General features: G+C 42.4%; 1 protein-coding gene across 9 annotated transcripts in view; it reads right to left on the bottom strand.

Moving 5' to 3' along the window:
* IQCE (IQ motif containing E) overlaps positions 1–25331 on the bottom strand; it is a 77519-nt gene that overhangs the window by 28812 nt on the left and 23376 nt on the right. For 8 of the 9 annotated variants that reach the window (XM_006167844.3, XM_027768016.1, XM_006167847.3 and 5 more), the window contains 12 exons: positions 24805–24933; positions 24140–24274; positions 22667–22737; positions 15342–15455; positions 15187–15237; positions 9851–9921; positions 8624–8696; positions 8289–8338; positions 6149–6312; positions 5183–5238; positions 3898–4097; positions 1153–1257 (listed from right to left, as the gene is read on the bottom strand). In XM_006167844.3, coding sequence (XP_006167906.1) covers positions 1153–1257; positions 3898–4097; positions 5183–5238; positions 6149–6312; positions 8289–8338; positions 8624–8696; positions 9851–9921; positions 15187–15237; positions 15342–15455; positions 22667–22737; positions 24140–24274; positions 24805–24933 — 1219 coding nt within the window. The remainder of the gene's footprint in view (positions 1–1152; positions 1258–3897; positions 4098–5182; positions 5239–6148; positions 6313–8288; positions 8339–8623; positions 8697–9850; positions 9922–15186; positions 15238–15341; positions 15456–22666; positions 22738–24139; positions 24275–24804; positions 24934–25331) is intronic. The other variant, XM_027768017.1, reaches the window with a different exon arrangement.

The following is a 25331-nucleotide window of genomic DNA, read 5'->3' as shown; positions in this document are numbered from 1 at the left end:
AGTAGTTATCCCAATTCCCCTTTCTCAGCCTCATTTGCTTTCTGTCCCTGTGGATTTGCCTGTTCTAGACATTTCAAATCAATAGATTCATGCAACATGTAATCTCGTGTCTGGCTTTTTCCTCTGTGTGAAGTTCATCTATGGTGTAGTGTGGGCCAGTGTTTCCTTCCTTTTTCATCCCTTCTATGGCTAGACCTCGGTTTGTTTCGCAGCTGATGGACATTGGGTCATTCCACTTTCTGTTCTTGTGAACAATGCTATTATGTAGGCACATAGGAAGTGCCCTTTCTGAGGAGCTGGCTGACACCTGAGTCCTTTGAGCAAAGACAAGCACAGAGGCATGGAATTATGGCATGTTCAGAAACTGCCAATGGTGGGCATAACTGGAGTGGAGGATGATGGAGGGGAGATAACTAGAATGTCAAAGAGGCAAACACTGGGCTAACCAGGGACAGTTTTTCCCCAGAGTTTTGAGTTTTTAGTCCAAAGGTAATAAAATCGCTGAAAGATTTTAGGAAGAAGAATGACCTTTATAAACACCACTCTTGAAGCTGTGTTGAGAACTGATGGGAGAACGGTAGCATTCAGAAGCAAGAAGAGTTTGGAATCCTCTGGACTCTCTTTAAATCGGTTTATGAGGCCAGTAGGTGATGTGGTAGTTAAGGTGCTTAACTCTCACATGGCTGAATGTGGTTTTAGTCCCAGACTTGGTGGCTTGAAAACCTTGCTAGGGACCAGCAGGTGGCATAATGGTTACAGTGCTGGATTCCCACATGGCCGACAGCAGTTCAAGTTCCAGACCCAGAGGCTTAAAAATCATGCCAGGCGCATGTGCATGAGTGACCAGATTCCCAGGAGGAAATTAGAGGAGAAGAGATTGTGGTGTGGCCACTCACCCACCCGGGCGGGTGATTTCTCACTTTCCCTCTCACTGTCTCTCTGTTTCTCTTCGGTGAGTGCATGTACCCTATGACAAAAAAACCTTGGAATAGAAAAGAAAATCCCAGAAGGAGAATGGAAGAGAAGGGATTGTGGCACGGCCCTCTGTCCTGGGGGTTGATTTCTTGTTTTCCCTTTCACTTTCTCTCTCTAGAGAGTACACACATGCCCTATGGCAAAGCTCTAACAAACAAACAAACTCAATTCACTTACTTCAGAGCTATCTCCTGTTCTCTTCTCTCCTTCTCACTTTTCTTTACATTTTCCAGCTCCTTCTCCAAGTCAGCCTTTGTCTGCAGCAGCTGCTTCATTTCCAAACTGAAACACAGAACCACATATTCCAGCATTAAAATGGAAGATCATTACAGAGCAGGAAGATACTTCTGAAGAAAAATAAACAGCATTCAACTTCCTTAGAAGAGTAAACCATGAGGCAGAAATATCAAGAAGGGCCCTTCTTTCTTTGAGAGTTTTTTTTTTTGTTTTTTGCTATAGGGCATATGCACTCGCCAGAAAGACAGAGAGAGACAGAGAGACAGAAAGTGAGAAATCACCCCCCAGGAAGGAAGGCCACACCGCAATCCCTCCTCCTCCTTTCTCCTCTTGGGATCTTGGGCATGCACACGCACACACCTGGCGTGAGTTTAAGTCACTAGGTCTGGGACTCGAACCGTGGTTGACTACATAGGAGTTCAGTGACATAGCCATTATGCTAACTGCTGGTCCCTCTTTCTTTTAATTTTTTAATTTCTTAAATTTTGCCAAAGGGTATGTGCTTGCCAGAAACAGGGAGAGAGGAAAAGGGAGAAAACACCTCCCAAGGGGGCATGGTCACATTGCAGTCCCTTCTCTATTTCTATATTTTCTCAGAATTTTGGTCATGCATGCACACACACATGCCCAGTGTATTTTTCCAGTTGCCAGGGCTGAGATTCAAACTGTGTTGTTGGCTATGTGGGATCTGACTTCCTCAACTACGGGGTCTAAGAAAAGCCCATTTTTCCAATTTTTCAAGAGCCAAGGGCAGACTCAAGGGGGGCCAGCAGGTGGCATGGAAGTTAAGGAAGGCTGGATACAACATGGCTGACTTTGTGGTTTGAGTCCTGAACCTGGTGGCTTAAAAAACATGCCAGGCGCATGTGCATGTATGCCCAAAATCCCAGATGGAGAATGGAGAAGAGATTGTTGTGTGGCCAACTTGCCTGGGGTGGGGAGGGGGGGTAACTTCTCGCTTTCCCTCTTTTTCTAGCAAGTACACACACCCTAGAACAAAACTAAAAAAGAAAAAAGAAGAAGCAGACCCAAGGGCCCAACTCTTTGTCACTGAGCCCTCTTGCATGTAGAGCTGTCAGGTCCTGGGGTCAATAGGAGTGAAACGTGATGAGCCACCTGGGGTCTCCCAGGCTAATGGGAGAGGCATCAATGCAACTGTCAAATAATTCAGCACATTCAGTACATCTGCCACAAGTGTGTTAAACCAAGGGTATATAGTTTGAGCCCTCAACCAGACTGATGCTGCCTGCGCTGGCCTGAGGCCAAGAAAGGCTACCCAGGGTACTCCAGCCAAACTATTCCTATATGGGTTTTGTTGTGTCCTGTGTGTATCATGATGGCCATAAACTTGGCTTTAGAAGGAGACTCTGCCTGTACCTCAGATCCATTGCTCACTGTCTGCGTGACCTGACTTTCCAGGGTCCCCATCAATCTCCATGTTAAACAAGATAAGACTCCTGAGCGTTTAGCATTGTGCCTGCGATATAGCAAGAGCTCAGTAAATGGCAGCTATCATGTCACTTGATAGCTTAATAGACAATCCCGGAAGTTATTTACTTCTCATAATGACTAGCTTAATTTTAAAATCTTTTCACAAAATACTAATTTTTACAAAGAACCTGTCAATTCACATAAATGCACTGTGAAACTTTAACTGGAGGTTAAAGACAGTGGAGAATGAAGGGATTGACTTTTTATGGGAAACAGCAGGTGGCAAAGAACTTTACAGGCAACCAGCAGAGGTCTCCTCAGACTCCAGTGTACACCCACATTATCTGGGGATCCGTAAGAAGTAGAGTAGGATGCAGAAGACCGAGGGTGGGGCCTGAGGGCCTACGTTCTCAACTACCTTCCCCAGGGGTTGGGGCCTGAGATCCTAAGTTTCTGACCAGCTCCCAGATGAGTGGGGGGAGGGAGAGCTCAGGTCCTGCTCCCAAAGAACTACTCACTACTTCACAGACCACTCCTTGTAGCAAGGCCACTGCAGTTCGTGCAAAGTAGAGAGATAACACCATCTCAGAGATGCCCAAGGTTGGCTTTCTCAAGACAGAGCTCTGACTAGAAAAGCCATGAGCAGGTGGCAGGGAGATGAGACCAGGCTGGCTGCAGATTATTCAGCTACAGAACACACAAAGTGAGGCTTTGTCTTGCCAGCTCTTGGAGTCACACTGAACATTTTACAGCATTTATGTCTTATTTTATATACATCATGTGCGATATACATCACTGAACTTTAACATCACTCTCCACGAATTCTAAGCAATGAAAACAATTTGGAAATCCTTCCAGAATTCAGTGTAATGATTTAAATGGCACACTTTTAATGATGTTAAGATGCTCAATTATAGTCCTTTTAACCACTAAAGCTGCCTTGGTTAAGGTGCTGGACTCCCATGTGGACGACTGCAGTTGAGGTCCCAGACCTGCTGATTTGCTGTCTCACTTTCCTTCTCTGAGTGTATGTGTGTGTTTGCATGTGTCTCTGGTAAGCATATGTGTCCAATGACAAATTAATAATAATAATAATAAATACAATTAAAAAATTAAGTTTCAGAATCAATAAAATTATTTATGCAATAACTCCAACATGCTGAGTATTTCTCCAAGTTCCCCAGATTCTAGCAGTGTAACCCTGGAAACCACCCCTGCGCACAGGGAGTGAGAACTTCCTCCCAGAGAACCTACTCTTTCTCCTGCAGCTGATTCTGCAGGGCGCTCCGCTCCTCCTTCAGGTTTCTCACTGCCCCTCGGAGACGCTCATTGTCCTCCTGGTGGTCCGAATGTGGCTGCTTGTGCACCGTGGAGTTGGATGTGGAATGAACCAGAGGATTGGATTTGACCACGTCTGAGGCATGTGGTTTTGAGCTTTCCATCGAACTTACTTTCTGGAGGCAACACAGGCATTGGTTAGATGTTATTTCTTGTTTTCATTGATGATATCCAGGGAAAAGACGATGAACCAAGGGGGAACTAGCTTCCGGCAGGGGTATGGGAAAGCTTTGCAGGGTGACCTCGGTTACCAAGGAGGCATTCACTGGGCACAGTTCTACCGGAAAAGCACACTGCCCAGCACAGTTCTCTTAAGTCAAAGCAGGGAGAGCATGGACTCCAGCCTCAGCAGGGGCAAAGCAGAAGGGCACGGGGGTAGGGGAGGAGGGTCAGAAACAACTTTTCTCATGCTCATTTATCCTATGATTTCTCTACAATTTCTGAAATTTTCAATCTTTATGCTTTCGAGCCTTAATTATATTCCAGTTTTGCCGGCAAAGTGACAGTGAGCACCTCCAATTTTCCCAAGTCTCTCACATTCTCTCTCAGCCTGTGCGAGTACTCCCATTGTACTTCTGAAAGCTCTCTGGATTTATTTCCTAAAAGCTGTATTTAAGAAATATCCACAACTATAAAAACTTCTGAACTTGTCTGCTTTGCAAAGACCTAAAATTATTGTTTAAAGCCGTTTTTCCTGCTTAGCCAAACATTAGGGACTGCTCTACCTTAATATTTAAAATATAAAGGCATTGTTGACATTTTTGATCAATTCCAGTAGAACCAAATTGATTCCTACTTTGCAAATTCACCAGGGGGGTAGAATAAATGTTAATTTCCAAAGTTTTCTGGTTGGCAAAGCATAGGTGAACAGTTTACTGCAAATTCAGATGTTACACAAGTGTTGAAGAGAACAGCCTGATAAGTGATGGGCAGTGAGGAGCGTGATGTGTGTGCCAGGCTGCATGCTGCTGGCTCAAGGATCACACGTGCCCACCTGTGGCTACACGTGGAAGTGCAGAAATGTGTGTCACATGACCATGGCTTTGCTCTCTGCACTAGGAGGGACATGAAAGACGCAGCCACAGTTTACACGTTTGGTGCTACCTCTCTCACCCCACAAGCCTGTGTCCCCACTGTAGGAGACAGTCGTTGATCCCGAGCCATGGGTGTGTCCTGGGTGACGCTCAGATGTCCCACTCACCTTTTCCAGCTCTGCAATACGTCTCAACAACCTGGGCTTACTCCAATCCATGTAACCTAATGGAAGCAATGGGTTTTCTAAAAGACCATCCTGATGGGCACCCATCAACCTGGGCTACCCTCAGGTGCAGTTGATGGCTTCTCCTTCACAGATCTCTCTCTCTCTCCCCGGTAGGCTATACCCAACTCTGCACTTCCCGTTAGCTCCACCTTCATGACACACCCTCACCAGCATCCCTCACTAGGAGAGTTTCCTGCCTGCCAGTGCCCCCTTTTCTGCACAGTCCACCCCTACATGGAAGTCAGGGAAGACTCCTCAGTCCCCCGCTCAACCCTCCCTGGGTGTGCCACCCCGCCTAGGGCCCTTGGGTGTTGTGCTCCATGCCTTCACTGCCAACAGTTCTCCAGAGCTACCCACGCTGCCCTACTCCTCCTCTGCTCGGGTCCTTCTACAGGCTGGGTCCTCAGGGCCTCTGTACTTACAGCTCCCACCTGGAGCCCCCGCACTCCCATTGCAGCTGTATGCACAGCTGGCCTTTCCCTCTTTCATTCCACTTAGCCTCCCTGACTCAGTGGTGTCTTCTGAAGATCTTATTTGCAGTGCATACCAGCCCTCCCCTGCTGTATTTTTCTCCAGAGCACTGACCACCATCTGCCCCTTATCTAACCTGCGGATACTGCTCCTCTCTCCACTGTATGGGTTGTCTGTCTCCTTTCTTTACTACTCTTTCTCTAGGGCCTAGAACACCATGCAGCACACAGTAGGTTACACTTTGGGATAAATGTGGCCTAAGAGTGTATGTCTGCATTTGTGGCACATGGAATAAGGCCTTTATGGCTGAACGGGGAAAGGGCTGCTGACAAAGTGTGGGGCCAGGACTTGCCTAGGGCCACCTCCCTGTGTCTCCCTCATAAAACAAGAGACATGACCTCTCTCCCATGTCTCCCTTCTCAAGTGGGAAGGTACCCTTTATTTTGGAGATGGTGGGGGAGTTGCTCAGCATGCGGTCCAGGTCTTCCTTCAAGCTCTGATTCTCTTCAGTGAGTTCCTGGACGCTCCGAGACAGATTCAGGAGTGCACTGCTCATTTTTTTCTGCCTTTTAACGCCCATCTTCTTCTCCATTGAAGGCCTAGGAACAACCAAATCAAGGGCTGAGGTTTGAATTTCTAAGCTGGTTGCATACATTTTTAAATTTTATTTATTTATTTTTGCAAAAGCGTGAGTGCACTTGCCAGAGAGAGGGAGAGGAGAAAGCACACCCTATGAATAATTGTCATACCATAATCCCTTCTCCATCTCTCCCTTCTTTTAGGATTTTGGGCATGTATACACACATGTCTGGCATGTTTCTCAAGCCACTAGGTCCTGGGCTTGAACCATGCAGTTAGACATGTGGGATTCAGCTGCCTTAACCACCAGACCATGGGGCTGGTTGTTTCATAAACGTTTTAAGTGAGGGGATAGGCAAATCATGAACTGTTTCTGATTGGTCTGTATGCTCAGAGTAGCTTTGGAGTGAACATTTGCGATCAAATAGGCAATGTAAAGCCTAAATAATCAAAATGTTAACCAACAAAATGGAATTCCTTTCTTATCATTAGTAAACCTATATAACAAAGTATTGCATTCAACTGCTATTATCATTTTTTTAAGAATTATTTTATTTACCCGTATTTATTTATTTTAATTTGACCAGGGAGAGACAGAGAGATAGAGAGAGAGAGAGAGAAAGCAAGCCGCCAAGTCCGGGACTCAAACTGTGGTTGGCCATGTGGGAATCCAGCGACCTTAACCACCACACCACCTGCTGGCCCGCTAGTATCATATTTTAAATATCTCTAAAAAAAAATTGTGGAACCGTATTTTCTCTCCTGTTACATAAGTACCTATGTGATAGCTTTCATTTTCCTCTTATCTCGCAAAGTCTACAACATAGTCACGATCTTCATTATGTGCAGATTCCACATTTTCAAATTTGCCTACTGGCTAAAATTTATCTGAAGCCTCAAAATCGGCACTCATGGGACTTTCATAGGAATACACGCACATGCACAGGGAGGTGAAAAATTTGAGTTGCTTTGCTGACACTTTACCAGCTGAGGCTGCAAAAGTGATGCTCTGCTTTCCTGTTTCAGCTGTAAACAAGTGTCATTTTTGTGGTCTATTTAGTAACTTTTATTTTTATTTTTTTGCGGTTTTATGCTGTTAGCTGGTGATTTCACAGAGTTGAAGTGCACGAGAGGTTCCCACGTGCTTTACGTATGTCAGGTAAGATTGGCTCAGGCATGAGTGACAGTGCTGCTGGCTGTTCAGCATCAATGTGTCAACAATGTGTGAGTTCAGCATTAGTGAGTCAACAATATACATTAAATGAGGTGAGTGTAAACAGAAACACACTTAAAACCAGATTCTGTATTCCTCAGCTGATAATGTTGTGACCAGAGGCTTGCGAGAAGCTAAGCCTGTATCTCCCCTAGGACCAATGGCTCACTATTTGCTAACTCAGTGTTCATGGGGACTTAATAGAGATCAGCTACTCAGAATAACAGGAACTGACTGTTTATTATCTGTCCCTTTACAGAAACATGTTTTCTGACTCCTGTTTAAGCCATCTGGGACACTGGGTAAACAGCCCATTAATGTCAGTAGTTTATTGCAGAGGTCAGTGACAGTCAAATCTAGGATAAGCAACCATCTTTCCATAATTTGTGAAAAGGCTGGTACACCATCATCAGGAAAGAGATAAGGACAGCCTTGATTTCTTTCCTAATAAACTTATTTGGAGAAAATTTTAAGAAGCAAAATGAACATGCACTAAGCCTCTGCCAGGCCGGAGGCTGCTTATGTAGTATGTATAATGAAAGCATGGAGCACTACACATGTGTCAGTTGTCAACAAGTAACGATTATGAGGGCACACCTGTAAACACCCCAAATGGGGACATACCAACTCCAGCCACTAACAGAAAGAGGCAGGGGTGTTGGCACTACTGGAAAATGAAGGGCAGTATATGCTGTTTCCATGTAGTGACCACACCGCTTCTAGAGTAGTTTCAATAACATGAGGACAACACACAAAACCAGGCTCCCAAACAGATAATCATACTTCTTTCCTGTAGTTTCAGAACTCGCCAAGAGAGTCTGGAGACGATGAATCTGTAAATACAAATTAAAATGCATTAAAAATGCAAAATGAGCATGAGGAAGAGCTTCTTCTGAAAAAATGCTAGTTAGATTCCTGATTACTGCCTAGAGGCAGGAAGTAAAAACTAAGTTGCTGTGGTTTGTTTTCAAGTGAGGCTGGAACAGTAGTGCCGGCTCCCACAGGGCAGCCCTGGGCCACCGCCTAGTCTCAGCCCAGCACCCAGGTCAGCAGTGGGCTCTCCTCTCATCTCTGGATGGCCACTCTCCCCCTTCTACACTGCTCAGGAGAGCACGCACCTCTTCGTAGTAAGTCTCCATGGCGATCCTCATCTCTTCCAAGTTGGTGGTCTTCATATCAGTCTGCAGTTTGCTGAAAACCCAAGCTGAGAGTCAACGTGAAAATGCATGGAGCGCAATTCCCAGGAATGAATATTCCCAGGGGCATAACAAGAGGAAGGGGGTTTCCTGGAATATTCAGAGAAGGAATGGCTTTGGAAGGGAACTGGGATGAGAAAGAAAAAATGCGAGTTGGCTCTCAATAGGGTTATGGCCTTGAACAAACTCGTTCTGAGGTAGACAGGAGAATTTCTCACACTAGAAAGTTCCCTTCTGTGTTAGACCAGCCACTTCCCAAGGTAAGTGCACAGACTCACCAAAGATAGTCCTCTACAGATAAGATGTTGTCTTTAAGGAACTGGATAACTAGTAAAGAAAGACCTTAGAGTTTAGAGAGGACAAACTGTGTCTGGGGGTAAGTAGGCAAGAATAACTAATTTTATAAAGAAAAGAGAATCATTTCCTCCCTGAATTGTCACCTTGTTCTCAACATATAACAGACTTCAGATAAAAGATGCTAATGGAGAAATGAGTTACAGAGTTCAGCATTCTGAAACACAGAAGAAATCAGCAAATAATCAAGCTTATTTGTTAGCATATTTTAAGTTAATAGATTTCAGCAAGAAACAAGTGGGGAAGACTTGTGTGACTAGAAGACATGAGGCGACAGACACTTGCCTGTTTTCCTTAAATAAACTGAACCACCACCAATGACCACCCCTTACACTAAAAAGACTGGGAAAGATATCTGTGTAGCTACTCTAGAAGTAGCACAGGGAGGGTGCGTGATGGGGACAATGAGCGGAGATGTCTAAGTATTCCGGGCTTGTATCAAGACTCAGTAAATTCACATTAGAAATAAAAAGTAACCCACAGAAACTAAGGCAGAAAGCATTGCTTACTACAAAAAGAAAAAGATAAATACTGTTCCTTAATAAAGTTGGGAGAGAACACAGATAATACAAAACAAGCAGAGGCAGCTAGTATCGGCCTTTGTTTTCTGGGTGGGAGCAGGGACGCAGGACAGAGATTGGTGGCAGAAACTAAAGCTGTAGTCTGAGAAAGCAGAACAAAGACTAACATGGAGAAGAGAGACAAGAGGAGCAGGGTGCCAGCTCCAGCTGGCCTGCAGTGGGCACGGCCCTGGGCACCCTGCAGACCCGTCCAGCCCAGCCCAGCAGCTCCTACTTGATGGTGTTGTCTTTTTCCTTGCACTGCTGCTCCAGCTTGAGGATCCTCTGTTTCAGCCCATTAACCACCTGCGACAGAAGGCCACCCCATCAGGTCTACCTTCCAAAGTGCCCAGCCTCCCACACTCCCCTGAAGACTTGGCTGTCCTGGTCCCCAGGCTGGGCGGCCCCACAGCACTCTGCCCTTGCTCCCTACCAGAACACGTCCACATTGACCGTCCTTCCTTCCTTAGTCATTGTCCTCTCCTCTAGACGATGGCTCAGGCAGAGAGACAAAGGCCCACTGTCCTGCTTGCTCACTGTGGAATGCTATGTAAATGACGGAGCAAGATGTCGGGCCACCCAAAAGCAGGGCTTTCCCTTGGAACACACTTACACTCAGCAGAACGGTCAGGATGCACCCTCAGTCATTTTAAATACTATTGGCTTGTTGGTAAAGTCATGACGTGTTTTTCTATGCAAAAATGCACTCTGACTTTTCTGACAACCCAGTACAATCACTGGCTATGAACATCACTAACCATAACCTACCCTACGACAACTTGATCTAGTCGTCGCATTGGAGTGAGCAGGGCTGATGGAGGCAGAGCACTTGGAAAGGTCTGAGGAGACCGTGCACCTCTTTGGGGAAGGAAGGACCACACTGCTGGTCACCACGCCACTGGCCTCATTACTTCCTTCTTTGTTACTATCTCATTTGAGGAGATCACATTGTATAATCTTTGAAGAATATAATTTTGTTTTGAGTAGACAGACAACTTTTTAATTGGATCTTAAGTCATTTCAAATTACATTAGTAATGCATGAATCCATTTTCTTGGAAAACAATGAAGACATTAGAGATGAGGCTAAAAGACTCAGATTTTACCACTCGCCTCTTCACCCAACTAAATCCTGTTACTGACTTAGTGTGCACCTTTCTGCATCTTATTATATGCATGGCCATGTGTAGGTGGGTCAACTGGAATTATGGCATTTTGTTGTTATTTACAGAAATGAGACCACATCGTATCTTTCTGCAACTTGCTTCCTTGAAATTCAACAAACCCTCGTGGTGATCAATCTCTGGTACTTTCTATATATCTACATTATTCTTCCATAGTATGGATAACCAAAGTGTATGTGTGCGTGTGTGTGTGTGTGTGTGTGTGTGTGTGTGTGTGTTTGTATTTCTTAAGGTTTTTGCCATCAAGAAAATACGCTTGCTGGAAAGAGATAGAGACAGTGAGAAGGAAAATGAGAAATCATCCCCCAGGGGGATGGCCATGCTGCTATCCCTTCTCCTTTATTATCTTGGAATTTGGGGCACCCCACCCCCACTCACACACACGTGCACACATGCCTGGTGTGATTTTCAATTTGCCAGGTCCAGGCCTTAAACCATGGTTGGCCATGTGGGAGTCCAGCGCCTTAACCACCATGCCATCTACTGGCTCCACACCACAGTATATTTCTCCATTCTCCTAGTGGTAACATATTTAAGTTGTAACCAACTTTTGTTATTTATAATCATCTTTCAATAAAAATCCTTGGCCAGGCATCTTTGTGCACATCTGAAGGATAGACAATGATGGTAGAAATATTTGGTCACAGGACATGGTCACTATGAAGGCTGTGGATACTAAAATAAGGAAGGTAGGGGCCAGCAAGTGACCTTCAATTCTGAGTATACCTGGTGGTTAAGGCACTGGATTCTCACAGAGCTGACTGCAGTTCAAGTCCTGGATCCGACAGTTGAAAATCACACTAGGCATGTGTGTGTGCATGCCCAAAATTCCAAGACGAGGCTGGAGGAGAAGGGATTGCAACCCCCAGGGTATTTTTTTTTTTCACTTTCTTTCTCACTGTCTCTCTCTAGCAAGTGCATACACCCTATGGCAAAAACCTAAATAACAACAACAAAAATGAAGAATGTACCTACTCTGTGATCTAGAATTTCTACTTTTATTCAGCTTTAATAAACACACACACACGTACACACAAACACACACACAGCGCCAAAACAACAAAATATACAGAGCCCATTTTCTATAAAATAAAGTATTCATTTTTATGAGATTCTACATCCTCGTTCTAAATGAATAAGGTAGATATTTCTGTAAATAGCTACATTATTTTATATTCTTAGAAAAATTTTCTCACGAAAATGTTTTGAGACAGTTATATACCACTTTGAATAGCTTCCCCTCAGATTCCACACAAATTGGGCAGCTATAAGTTTCACTGTACAAATGGATTTTTATATGAGATTGTATTCTTGAGCCATTGTCCTAAAAAGAGCAGTATTAGGCAAACAGTAGGAACAATTTTACAGATTATTGCTTAGCTTAGTCATTGTCAACTTAAAACACAATGTCTTCAAGTCTGAGTATACCTGGTCTTTCTCAGTTCTGCCAATATTGGTTTGGGTCATTATTGTTAATTTTGCTACTTTAAGGTATGAGGTTTTTCTCATAGCAAATTCAAATAATTTATTCAAGTATTACGTACTGGTGAAGTCTGGGTATGGAAGCAGACCGCTACCATGCCTCCCTGAGTTCACACTCAGTGTGAACCCTGTCGTGGGCAAATACCTTAGCCTCAATTTTCTGATTTTAAAAGTGGGGATTGAAGTTCCTATTACAAAAAAATCATATGCGTGCCTTCTGGCAATGAAAAAAAAAAAAAACAAACATGAAATGAGGGCCAGCTCCACAGCACGGCAGTACTGTGCTGCTTAAGAGAAGCCAGACCCCAGTCCGGCCAGTTACATGCACAAAGCCCTCGAAGGGCTGAGGGAACATAAGAATAGGCTCAAGGCCGGACCAGACCCTATGGGGAGTCCTCTTCCCGCTCTCTCTCCCTTTCACACACTCTATAATGAACAAAGAAATAACACATTTAGAAAAAAATAATCAAAAGAAATTATGTACATGTGCAAACTGAAAAACTATGCAATGTTTAGGATGTGCCATTAACTAAAAACATTTTCTTGTGGAAACATGTCAATTCATTCATAAGCATTTGTTAAGTATTTACTTTGTGACATGCTAGGTGTAGAACTTGTTTTTTTTTTTTTTTTTTGGAGAGATTTTCACTGTAGGGCGCGTGCGCTCGCCAGACAGACAGAGAGAGACATAGATACAGAAAGCGAGAAATCACCCCCCAGGGGGGATGGTCACGCCGCAATCCCTTCTCCTCCATTCTCCTCCCGGGATCTTGGGCACGCACGCACACGCGCCCGGCGTGAGTTTTAAGCCACCAGGTCCGGGACACGAACCGCAGTCGACTACGTGGGAGTCCAGCGACATAGCCATTACGCCAACTGCTGGTTCCCTAGAACTTGGTTTTAATCATTTGTATTAAATGTATTTATAGAGGATATATATATTATATATTTGTGATATTTAGAGATTTGCATAGACTTTTTTGGTACATATTTGGATAGAAAACATTGTTGTAATGATCAATAATATCCTTTTCCTTCCCTCTTCATGTTGATTCATTTTCCATCTTAGTCTTATGGGCTTTTGTTATATAAATCTAAACTTTATGTTATTTAATCCATTAACCACATCATTGATATAATTTTTTTGAGAGTTTTTTTTGCTATAGGCGCGTGCGCTCGCCAGAAAGAGAGGCAGAGAGATAGAAAGCGAGAAATCACCCCCGGGGGGATGGTCACGCTGCAATCCCTTCTCCTCTATTCTCCTCTCAGGATCTTGGGCATGCATGCACACGCGCCCGGCGTGAGTTTAAGTCACCGGGTCTGGGACTCGAACCGCAGTCGGCTACGTGGGAGTTCAGCAACATAGCCATTGTGCTAAATGCTGGTCCCCATTGATATAATTGTATTCTTCTTTGCATTCAATAATCTCAAAATTGTGTCCTTCCAATTTTCTTTCAGTGTTCCATATTTTAAAAATGTATTTCTGGGGCCAGCAGATGGTGTAGCAGTTATGTCACTGGACTCCCACATGGGCGACTATGGTTCAAGTCCTGGACCTGGTGGCTTGAAACTAATGATGAGAGCATGTACATGCATGCCCAAGATCCCTAAGAATAGAGAAGGGATTGTGGCCTGGCCATTCCCCCAGTAGGGGATTTCTCATTTTCCCTCTTACTGTCTCTGTCTCTCTCTCTCTTTCCAGTGAGTGCATGCACCATAAGGCAAAAATCTCTACCAAAAAAAAAAGTACTTCCTGGTCAATAGATGGTATGGTGGTTAAGGTGCTAGATCCCACATGGCTGATTTCTTGGTCTGCGTCACAGATCAGGTGGTTTGAAAAATATGCCAGGTGTTGGGACCAGCAGTCAGTGTAATGGCTATGTTGCCGAACTCCCATGTAGTCAACTGCGGTTCAAGTCCCAGAACCGGTGGCTTAAACTCATGCTGGGCGCATGTGCTGTGTGTGCCCAAGATCCTGAGAGGAGAATGGAGGAGAAGGGGTTGCGGCATGGCCATCTCCCCGGGGGGTGGTTTCTCACTTTATGTCTCTCTGTCGCTCTCCGAGCCCCCAAGCCCTGTAGAAAAAACCCCCCAAAAAAAAAAAAAAAAAAAAAAAAAAAGCCAGGTGTGTATGCCTGCATGTTCCAAATCCTGAGAGGAGAATGGAGAAGAAGGGATTGCAGAGCGGCCGTCTTCCCTGGGGGTGATTTTTCACCTTTTCTCTCTGCGCACAAATGCCCTATGACAAAAATCTAAAAAAAGAAAAAGTATTTCCTTGCCTATACAAGGTCTATGGTGACACACTTTTCTCTAGCTACTGTAGTTTATTGCCATAGCGTTAACTATACAATTGCTCTACTTTCCATCATTTTGTTTCACTTATTACATAATGTGAGGGATTTTCACAAGGTTCACAGAAAATGCGCATTACAAAAAACTAAGCACATACTTCAAAATTTTCCACTTAGTAAGCTTATACTTTAATTCCATTTTTCCACGAGCTTTTTGAAGTCCTATTACATATGTGAGAGGTGTTTGTAACTGTTTTAAGGACTTTATTCTATTGCTGCTTTGTTTGTTTTAAATCAGTTTTCCTTGTTAAGCATAAGGTATTTTTGGGTATGATGGCAGAAGTCACCCATGTGACTATTTTTTTCTCTACAGTATGTTTTTTGGCCTCTATGGTAAGCCTATTATAAACCTCCCTCTAACTGTCCAGACAGCTCCTGAAGCACCTTTTTGTAATCCCTATGGTTGAACGGAGAATATTTCTAGAAAGTTCTGAGCCCGTTCCCCTTCTCTCTGCTGTCTTCTGTATGAGTGCTTCTGGGAAAGGCATCTGTCAGCTGTGCGACTGCCTAGGATCCCAGCAGGAGGCTCTCTGTCATGCTGGAGACTATACTCACCCATCCGGAATCAGGCCTTTTTTCTGTCAGGGTCCGAACAAAATCCGAGCCCTGTAGTGAGCAGATTGAGACATGAAGACAACATACGGTTTAGCCTCCCTGGCAGCAGTTGGACACCGACCATAGGAGCCCACCGTGAAGGGCCAAGGACTTACTCGGCTTGGATCCAAAAGCTGTTCTATCTGCCGATCCTTTCTGCTGTTTTCTTCTTCTAAGCGCCGAAGCTTTGTTCTCATCAGATCCACATCACTTTTCTGAACGTGTAATGACTGAGGGAAAAAAGGAACCGTGTGCACACGCATGCGCATGCAAACATGACATGCTCACTGTACACACAAGCAGCGAGGCGTGACGCTGAGTCAGAGTAGAATTCTAAGAGCTGCCTGGTTCCTACTCAGGGCTCTGTGTGAGGGAGGGGCTGATCTGGATGTCACAATAAAGACCACCAAAGGGCACTCCTAGCATTTAGTGGGTGGGCACCAGAGTGGGCCAAATGCCTTATATATGCAGAAAATCCATGCAACCTAGAAACTCTTCTACCCAAACTGCCAATAATACCCTGAGAACCACTGTCCTACAGGTGTATTAACATCGATACTGTAAACATCAACTCTTGAAGGAGCTAATGTCATGTGCTTTCTGCCATGCTGCACCACATCTCACTAAAACTGATCAAGGGCTAAAATTCATTGTTAATGCTTGTTGCCACTAAGGCTCACTGGGAAGCAGTGGTTCCTGATGTTTATCGTCAGATGAATTTGTCACCAATCTGTGGTGAACTGAGAAATAAAAAAGGACCATGTAGTAATTTCTCATTGACTTCTATGACTATCTTGTATTTTTACCTTTGTTTTGTTTTAATTGCCAGAGGCCGCATGTGCTTGCCAGAGAAATAGGGAAAGCAAGCAGCTCCCACTGGGGCAAGGTCAGGCTGCAATCCCTTCTCCACTTTTCTATCCTGTGGGGATTTTGGGCATGTGCACACACACCCAGCATGTTTTTCAAGTCACCAGCAGCTGGGGTTTGTGGTCAGTCATGTGGGATCTGGCTCCCTTAACTACTAGGCTATGGGGCTGGCCCAACTATACTGTGTTTTGAATTATATCCTTCCTACTATTTGGCACTTACACAGTGATGGTGGAATATTTTAAACTTTTGTTTTTAATGTCTTCCTTTAAAAAAGCATTTTACAACCATGATGTTTTTAGAAGCCCAGGTGGGGCTATGCCACTGTTAACTGACTTCAACATTGGCCTGTATCTGAACTTGTCAGTTATCTTGTACATGGCATTCTCCTTCCAGGGACTTGTGGCACTCCAAAGTGAGACTAGATGTCTGAGCAAAACCAATCACCACCACTGGGATGACATTCAAAGTGCACACCCCACTGAGATAAAGTCTGGAGCACTAGCCATATGTTACAGCTAATAAGACTGCTATGATTATTACAGACAAGCCTACAGATTCAAGAAGCATGACCAATAACTGGCACTCAATGAGTGTTTATTGAATAAACTAGTTAATGTTCAGCCATTGAGAAAGACAAATCTTTTACTAGATTGGAGGATATTTCCTCTTATTTCTGTTAGCACTATGTATAAAAGAGACATAAGTAGACTTGAGGGCCAGCAGATGTTGTGGAGGTTAAGTCAGTTGGATTCCATATGGCCAATTGCATGGTTCAAGTCCCAGTCCTGGTGGTTTGAAAAAGCATGCCAGGCATATGTGCATCCATGCCCTAAAATCATGAGAGGAGAACGGAGGAGAAGGGATTGCTGCATAGTCATTCCCCCTTGGGGGTAGGGATAGGGGTGCTTTCTCACTTTTCCTCTCCCTTTCTCTCTGTTGCCAGTGAGTATATATGCTCTATGGCAGAAAATATATTAAAAAAAAAAAAAGAAGAAAAAACCTTTGGAAAGTGACAAAAGGAGGTGGACAGTCCAGAGACAAGGGACCTAAGCAACCACATAGTAGTATCACTTGTCTTTTTGCTACCTTCTAATTGGGTGATGGAGAAGTCACTAGCTTGGCAAAGCCAATGGGTGGAGACAATAAAAGGCCCAAGACAAGCCTCTTATCTCTAGCCAAGAGACCAGGAAAAGAGTATCCAAAAAGGCAGGAAACTTACAGCTAATAGCTACTCTGCTCTAGGCACCACATAAAACACTGTGGTTCTACCTATAGCAAAGGCTGAGTGGGGAGCCTTGACACCCCTTCCGAGGCTGTACTGAGGTGTCCCTGCTCTTCCTCACTGCGGTGTGGCTTCAGAGGAGGCCTCATAAAGAGTGAGGTATATCACTGCTCAGTGTTATCAAGGCCCCCTCAGCATTATGGAGGTTATGTGGTGAGCAGTATGAGGGTTCTCCTCCTCCCAGTCAGGGAGATACCAAGTGCGGAGTCTGAACTCCCACCATACCCATCATCAATGAGAAGCCCCTCTGGTAACTGTAGGTATCCATACAGGTTGAGGGAGTGAGTGACCTGGACTTCTACTGCCACCTACCTGGGAGTAACAAGGTGGTGTCCCTTATTCACCTACCAGAGTAGTGTCAGAGGCAGATGGTTAAAACATAAAATTTAGGGAGCTGGAGTCTTATAATACTTAAAATGTCCAAATTTCAATCAAAATCATTTGTCATACCAAGAGCCAGAAAGATGTCATCATGAATGAGAAAAAACAATCACTGAATGCACAGATGTTAGAATAAGCTGATAAAGATTTAAAAGAGCCACCATAAAAATATTTCATTGGGGACCAGCAGTTAGTGTAATGGCTATGTTGCTGGACTCCCACGTAGTTGACCACAGTTCGCGTCCCGGACCTGGTGGCTTAAAACTCATGCCGGGAGCGTGTGTGTGCATGCCCAAGATCCTGAGAGGAGAATGGAGGAGAAGGGATTGTGGCGTGGCCATCCCCCCGGGGGGGTGATTTCTCGCTTTCTGTCTCTCTGTCTGGCGAACGCATGTGCCCTATAGCAAAAACCTTTTCAAAAAAAAATATTTCACTGACTAATAATGGACATATTTGAAACAAATGAAAAAAAAAAAAAGAATGTCTCAGCAAAGAAACAGAAGATATTAAGAACCAAATGAGAATTATAGTACTGAAAAACACAATAATTAAAATAAAAAAACTCAGTGATGGGCTTAACAGCAGAAGGGAGAAAACAAAGAAAACAATCAGTGAACCTGAAGACAGAGCAATAGACATTACTCAATCCAAATATAAAACACAGAGGGGAGGCCGGCAGGTGGCATGGTGGTTAAAGGTTCTGGATTCCCACATGGTGGACTGTGGTTTGAGTCCTGGACCTGGTGGCTTGCTTTCTCACTTTCCCTTTCTCTCTGTCTCTGCCTAGTCAAATTAAAAAATAATAATAATAGTAGAATTAAATAAATAATTTTGGAAAAACAGCTTAAGAAAACTCTTTAAAAAAAAAAAAGAGAAAAAAATGAACAGTGCTTCAGGGACCTAGGCAACTATAACAAAAAATTATGAGGCTAGAAAAATGCTTGTAAAAATAAGGACTGAAAATTTCCCAAATTTGACAAAAGACAAGAAGCTGGGAAAAATCTCAAACACGATAAAAACTAAAGTCTATGTCAATACACTTCACAGTCAAACTTCTAAAATAAAGCTTTTAAAAGATAAAGATAAAATATAGAATCAGTGAAACCAGCAGATGGTGTAGTAGTTACGTTGTTGGACTACCACATAATTGCGATTCGAGTCCTGAACCTGGCGGGTTGGAACTCACACTGCGCATGTGTGCATGCATACCCAAAATTCTGAGAGGAGAATGGAGGAGAAGGAATTGCAGTGTGGCCATCCCCTTGGGAGGAATTTCTCACTTTCTGTCTCTCTATCGCTCTCTGTCTCTCTGTTGAACGCACACACCCTATAGCAAAAATCTCTCTTAAAAAATCAAAAACAGTGAAAGACAAATAATACCTTATCTATAGGAGAAAAACAATTTGAATAACAGTGAATTTTCCACCAAAACCACAAGGCCAGAAGGAAGTAAAACAATTCTTTTCAAGGGATATAAAGGCTCCCAGTTACAGTCCAGAGACCTTTCTGAGAATGCTAGATAGTACATGACCACAATCCAATGCTGGCTGAGGCTGAGGATAGACTGTGGCATCAGTACCCTGCTAGAGGTGCTGCTTCTTTCTCTCTTTCTCTTGCTCACTCATGGGAAAAGAGAGAAGAGGAGAGGAGAGACGAGAAGAGAAGAGGAAAGAAAAGAAAATGAAAAAGAAAGCCTAAATTGCTATATATTAAACCAGATGAAATAGACTCCAGAAAATAAACAATCAGACCAGACAGACTCATTATGTAATGATTTAAAAGGTCAATTCACCAAGTAGGCACAGAAATCCTAAATGTATATGCACCAAATGACAGAGCTGTAAAATATATGGAGCCCAAACTGGTAGAACTAAGGAAATAGACAAATTTGCAATGATATAAACTTCAATTCCCTTTTCTCAATAACTGATAAAAACAGCTAAACAGAAAATCAGCAAGGATATAGAAGAGCTAAATACCACCATCAACAAATAGAATCTGACGTTTATAGGGTACTCCACCCAATAACAGAGTACCCTATTTTCAAGTGCTCACTGAATATATACTAATATGGACCACATCCTGGGTCACACAGCATAAAACTGAAATTCTAAAGTGTGTTTTCTGTGGCTATAATGGAATCAAACTTAAAGTTATAACAGGAAAAAAAAAAAGGAAATCTCTAAACTTGGAAACAAACAACACGATAAACTGCATCTCAAAGAGTCTTAAAATACGTAAAACAAAACAAAACAAAAAAACCCAAAGTGAATGAAAACAAAAATATAACATATAAAAATCACACTGAGGGCTGGCGGGTGGCATGGTGGTTAAGGGCTCTGGACTCCCACATGGCCAACCACGGTTCTGGTCCCGGACCTGGTGGCTTACTTTCTCACTTTCTCTCTTTCTCTCTCACTCTGGCTCTGTACCTCTCTGATTAAATTAAAATAGATAAATAAAATTTTAAAAAAAGTTAAATAAAATAATTCTTTAAAAAAATCACATTGTATTAATATTTGTAGGATTCAGCTGAAGCAGTGCTGACTGGAAAGAACTACTGACACATACGATAATCTAGACAACCACAAAGACAATGCTGAGTGAAAAATGTCAACCTCAGAATAGCACACATTATATAATTCCACTTATATAACATTATCAAAATGCCAAAATTATAGAGATGGAAAACAGATTAACAGTTGCTGGAGGATAGGGGGGCAAGAGAGAAAATACACGTGACTAGTATGGGGCAGCACAAGGGACATCTTTGTGTGACACATTTCTGCACCTTGATGGTGATAGTTAAGTGAATCTCTTTCTGAAACATAACAAGACACACACACACACCACACACACTCTACCAATGACAACACTGTGTTTCAATATTGTGCAAAAGTGGGGCCAGCAGGTGATATAGTGGTTAAAGGCACAGGATCCCACATGGCCAACCACAGTTTAAGTCCTGGACCTGGTGGCTTACTTTCTCTGTCTCTCTCTGTCTGGCCAAACTGGAAAATAATAATAAAAAATAAATAAAATAATTATTAAAAAAAATTGCACCAAAAAACTGGGAGAGAATAGATGAAGGTACAAAGAACCTCTCTATACTATCTTTGCAAATTTCTAGGATTATAATTATTTCAAATGAGTTGTAAAAATAATTGTCTTGGGAACAGCAGATTATGTAATGGGTGTGTCGCTGGACTCTCATGTATTCAACCGTGATTCAGGTCTCAGACCTGGCGGCTTAAAATTCACGCTGGGCATATGTGCATGCGTGCCCAAAATCCCCAGAGGAGAATGGAGGAGAAGGAATTTAAGTGTGGCCATTCCCTCTGGGGGATGATTTCTCACTTTCTGTCTTTCTGTCTCTCTGGCAAGTGCATGCACCCTATAACAAAAATCTCTCTAAAAAAAAAATCATCCTGAACTAGCCCTGTAGCCGAGTGGTTAAGGGATATAGAATCCACATGGTTAACTGCGGTTGAATTCTAGCCCTCGTGGCTTGAACCACATGCCAGGCATGTATGTGTGTGTGTGTGTGTGTCCAAACTCCCAACAGGATGGAGAAATGGCCAGCAGGTGATATAGTGGTTAAAGGCACAGGATCCCACATGGCCAACCACAGTTTAAGTCCTGGACCTGGTGGCTTACTTTCTCTGTCTCTCTCTGTCTGGCCAAACTGGAAAATAATAATAAAAAATAAATAAAATAATTATTAAAAAAAATTGCACCAAAAAACTGGGAGAGAATAGATGAAGGTACAAAGAACCTCTCTATACTATCTTTGCAAATTTCTAGGATTATAATTATTTCAAATGAGTTGTAAAAATAATTGTCTTGGGAACAGCAGATTATGTAATGGGTGTGTCGCTGGACTCTCATGTATTCAACCGTGATTCAGGTCTCAGACCTGGCGGCTTAAAATTCACGCTGGGCATATGTGCATGCGTGCCCAAAATCCCCAGAGGAGAATGGAGGAGAAGGAATTTCAGTGTGGCTATTCCCTCTGGGGGATGATTTCTCACTTTCTGTCTTTCTGTCTCTCTGGCAAGTGCATGCACCCTATAACAAAAATCTCTCTAAAAAAAAAATCATCCTGAACTAGCCCTGTAGCCGAGTGGTTAAGGGATATAGAATCCACATGGTTAACTGCGGTTGAATTCTAGCCCTCGTGGCTTGAACCACATGCCAGGCATGTATGTGTGTGTGTGTGTGTGTCCAAACTCCCAACAGGATGGAGAAATGGAAAAGAGATTGTGGCATGACCATTCTCCATGAGGGGGTGCTTTTTCTTTCTCTGTCTCTCCCTGGTGGCACATGTATCCTCTGGCAATGAAAAAGAACAAAGAAAGAAATGGTCTATACTTATCTCTTAGTGCATATCAGGCATTGTACTGAAGCACTTTCATGGATGATTTTATTGAATCCTCACAACAACCCTATGGAATCAGTACTATTATAATCCCCGTTTTTAAATGGGAAACTGAGGCACTGCTTGGAAAACTGCTCTGATGCTCATCTGTTTTGGAAGGCAGATGACCTTGAATCTGGTTCTGTTACTGGTTAACCTTGGACAGATGACTAACCTCTCCAAGTCTCTGATTTATCACCAGATGCAACCACTGGCACTACCTATTCCACAGAGCTTCTGTAGAGATCAACTGAGATTTGACATGTGAAATCTCTTAATAAAATAATTACATAAATGTAATGTTATTGATAATAATTCTAAATGATCTTATAATAATATCGAACTTCAGAGTCAGGATTCAAACTCAGTATGACTCTAAAGTGTGTATTCTTTCCATACAGACACATCCCAGCACAGATACTGATTTCCGGTCCATTACCATATAAAGCTTTCCCTGTTTAAAATCAATAAAGAAAAGAGAGAAATACTACCTTTTTTAACTCAATGATCTCGTCATACATATCTTCTTTTTCTCTGTAGACAGGAGTCCCAGGGACATGGCCTAGAGGAAAATACACAAACATCTTAAAAGATGATCTGAAAAGTAGAAAGGATTCTTGGCTATGCCCTAAGGAAAACCTGAAAGTTAATAAAATTATCCTTAAAAATCAAAAAAAAAAAAAGAGGATAAAATAGAAGAGTAAAAATATTTCAACATTTTTAGCCTGATCATACTTTCCCAAAAAGCAAGGAAATCAAAAATAGCAATGATATAGAAAGATGGGAAAAAGAAAACTAAATATATAAGCACAGAGTTTAATTATAGTAAAAGGATCAAGAAGAGAGTCACAAAAAGAAAGGAAAAACGTTTAGATTTAAAATAGCAAACAAAATGGGGTCAGCAGGTGGCGTGGTGGCTAAGGCACTGGACTCCCACGTGGCTAACTGCAGTTTGAGCTCCAGACCTGGCAGCTTGCTTTCTCACTTTCCCTCTCTCTCTGTCTCTGGTGAGCACATGTGCCCTATGGCAAATTAAAAATAATAAAATAATAAGTAAAATTAAATAAGGAATTAAAAAAAATAAAACTAGCAAACAAAATGAAAACTGAAGACAAAAAAAATGCACAGAGCATTTCAATACCCGTTCCACTGTAAAACAGTAATGTTTTACTTTGGTTTTAATATGATACCTAATATAATAGGTATCTAATTTTCTTAGCCGAAATCATAATTTTTAACAAGTAAAAGCAGTAAGGTAATCAGCTTATGTGGCTCGGTGAGAAAGTTTTCAACATGCATTGTAAGTGTTCTACTTGAGGGAAGTCTGTAAGAAGAGGCAAGAAATACATAGACAAAGAACCAAAAAACAAACAAATTCCTTTTGGTGGTGAGATTTGGGCTTTTCATTATTATTTGCAATTTTAATTGTTTCTAGAATTGTTTATACAATAAATTTGTTTTGTTTTGTTTTTTAATTTGCCAGAGAGCACATGTGCTCTCCAGAGACAGAGAAACAGAGAAAGGCAGAAGGAGAACGCATCCTCCATGGGAAATGGTCATGTCAAAATCCCTTCTCCTCCATTTCTCTATCTTGTCAGGATTTTGGGCACACATGCACATGTGCCTGGTGTGTTTTTCAAGCTATTGAGGCTGAGATCTGAATCAAGATTCAACTAATAGGCCATAGGCTGGCCCTTATACAATAAATTTAAATAAGACTCTAAATTTAGGGAGTAGGTACAATTGAATCCTGGCAAGATGTCACTGTACACTTTGAAAGCCACTGTCTAGGATGGCAGAATGGACTTTCATGAGTCACTGTCCTCAGGACATTCCAAAATGTCCTACTGATGGATCTGTACAGGAAGCCAAACATCTCACAATGACAAAGGACATCTCAAATCCCAAAGATTCTCCTTTCTGCTTTTCCCTAGTCACGACCTTGTCACCACCTCTATGCTCACCATTGCTGGCAGAACGCCTGAGATTTGACCTCTTCAGTCTTAAGGCTTCTGTCAGATAGTCAGGAGTGCTGCTGGGGGGGTTGGTCCATGCATGCTCCAAGGTGAGGTTGGATTTCAAGGGTTGAGTCAGACTTCCTGGTTTGAATGTGCATGGATTTAATAGGACAGGTACAAGAAACACAATGGAAGGCCTTGCCAATAATAATCAACCTTGCTAGGCTAAAGAAAGCCCAAGTTACCCAGTAGATAATAGATAGTCAATTGCAGACTGATAAGTGTTTAACAAAGGACTTGAAAATAAATCATTAAAGCCCTGATTTGTAGCATTTGCCCATTCCCACAATGTTCAATTTCAAGCTGCCAGAGTAGTACCAACTAGCTTACAAAACTCCTAAAAATATAAAGGTTGGTGCAAGCTGGTAGGAGCTGGCTCCAGCATCCCACTGCTGGCAGCGCCAAGGCAACATGAATGTGAGAGGCTAAAGTGTCATCATTGATACTACATTTTCATGTGACATAAAAACCAGCTGTACACACTTGATGTCTTCGAGAAGATAAAAGACAATGTAATTCAAACAAACAATATGAAAACTTCGAAGAGCACCCCTTGTGATTTCTAAACCTTTTTCTCCAGTAGGAAGGACTTCTGTTGGGCAATCACCTACCTTGTTTTGAAGTTCCCAGCCATAGTTTCTGTGGAGTTAAAGACGTTCTGCTACCCAGAGGCATGCTCCCTGCTGTCCTGAGAGATCGCCAGGATGCCACTTTTCTTGGCTTAGAGTAATAAGGTGATTCTAAAAAGCCAATACATGGTTTTTAAAGTTGCAAAATATGTGTTTTAGAAAGATAAAAATGGCAAGAAAAAAGTTCCCAAGGGTATGACAACTCTGGATATGGTAAGTGTGTATGTACATATATACATATATAATCTACACACACATATTCTTTTAATTTTTATTAGAAATAAATCACATAATGAGAAATTTAAAATAAAATATAAATAATTCTAATATTGTAATTCTATCAATATTATATTTAATTTCCCATCCAATTTCTTTAATCTAGTCATAATCACAATAAACACACAATTTTGTATCCTTTATATTTGATATTGCAAATATTTTTCATGTTGCTGCATATTGTCTTAGCAATAACATTTATTTATACTCTTTCAAGGCATTCTTGATTTTGT

The sequence above is a fragment of the Tupaia chinensis genome, unplaced genomic scaffold, assembly GCF_000334495.1.
Source record: "Tupaia chinensis unplaced genomic scaffold, TupChi_1.0 Scaffold145208_1, whole genome shotgun sequence".
Taxonomy (NCBI): Eukaryota; Metazoa; Chordata; class Mammalia; order Scandentia; family Tupaiidae; genus Tupaia; species Tupaia belangeri.
Note: the sequence above shows the minus strand (reverse complement) of the source record. Positions and strands in the feature narration are given on the sequence as shown.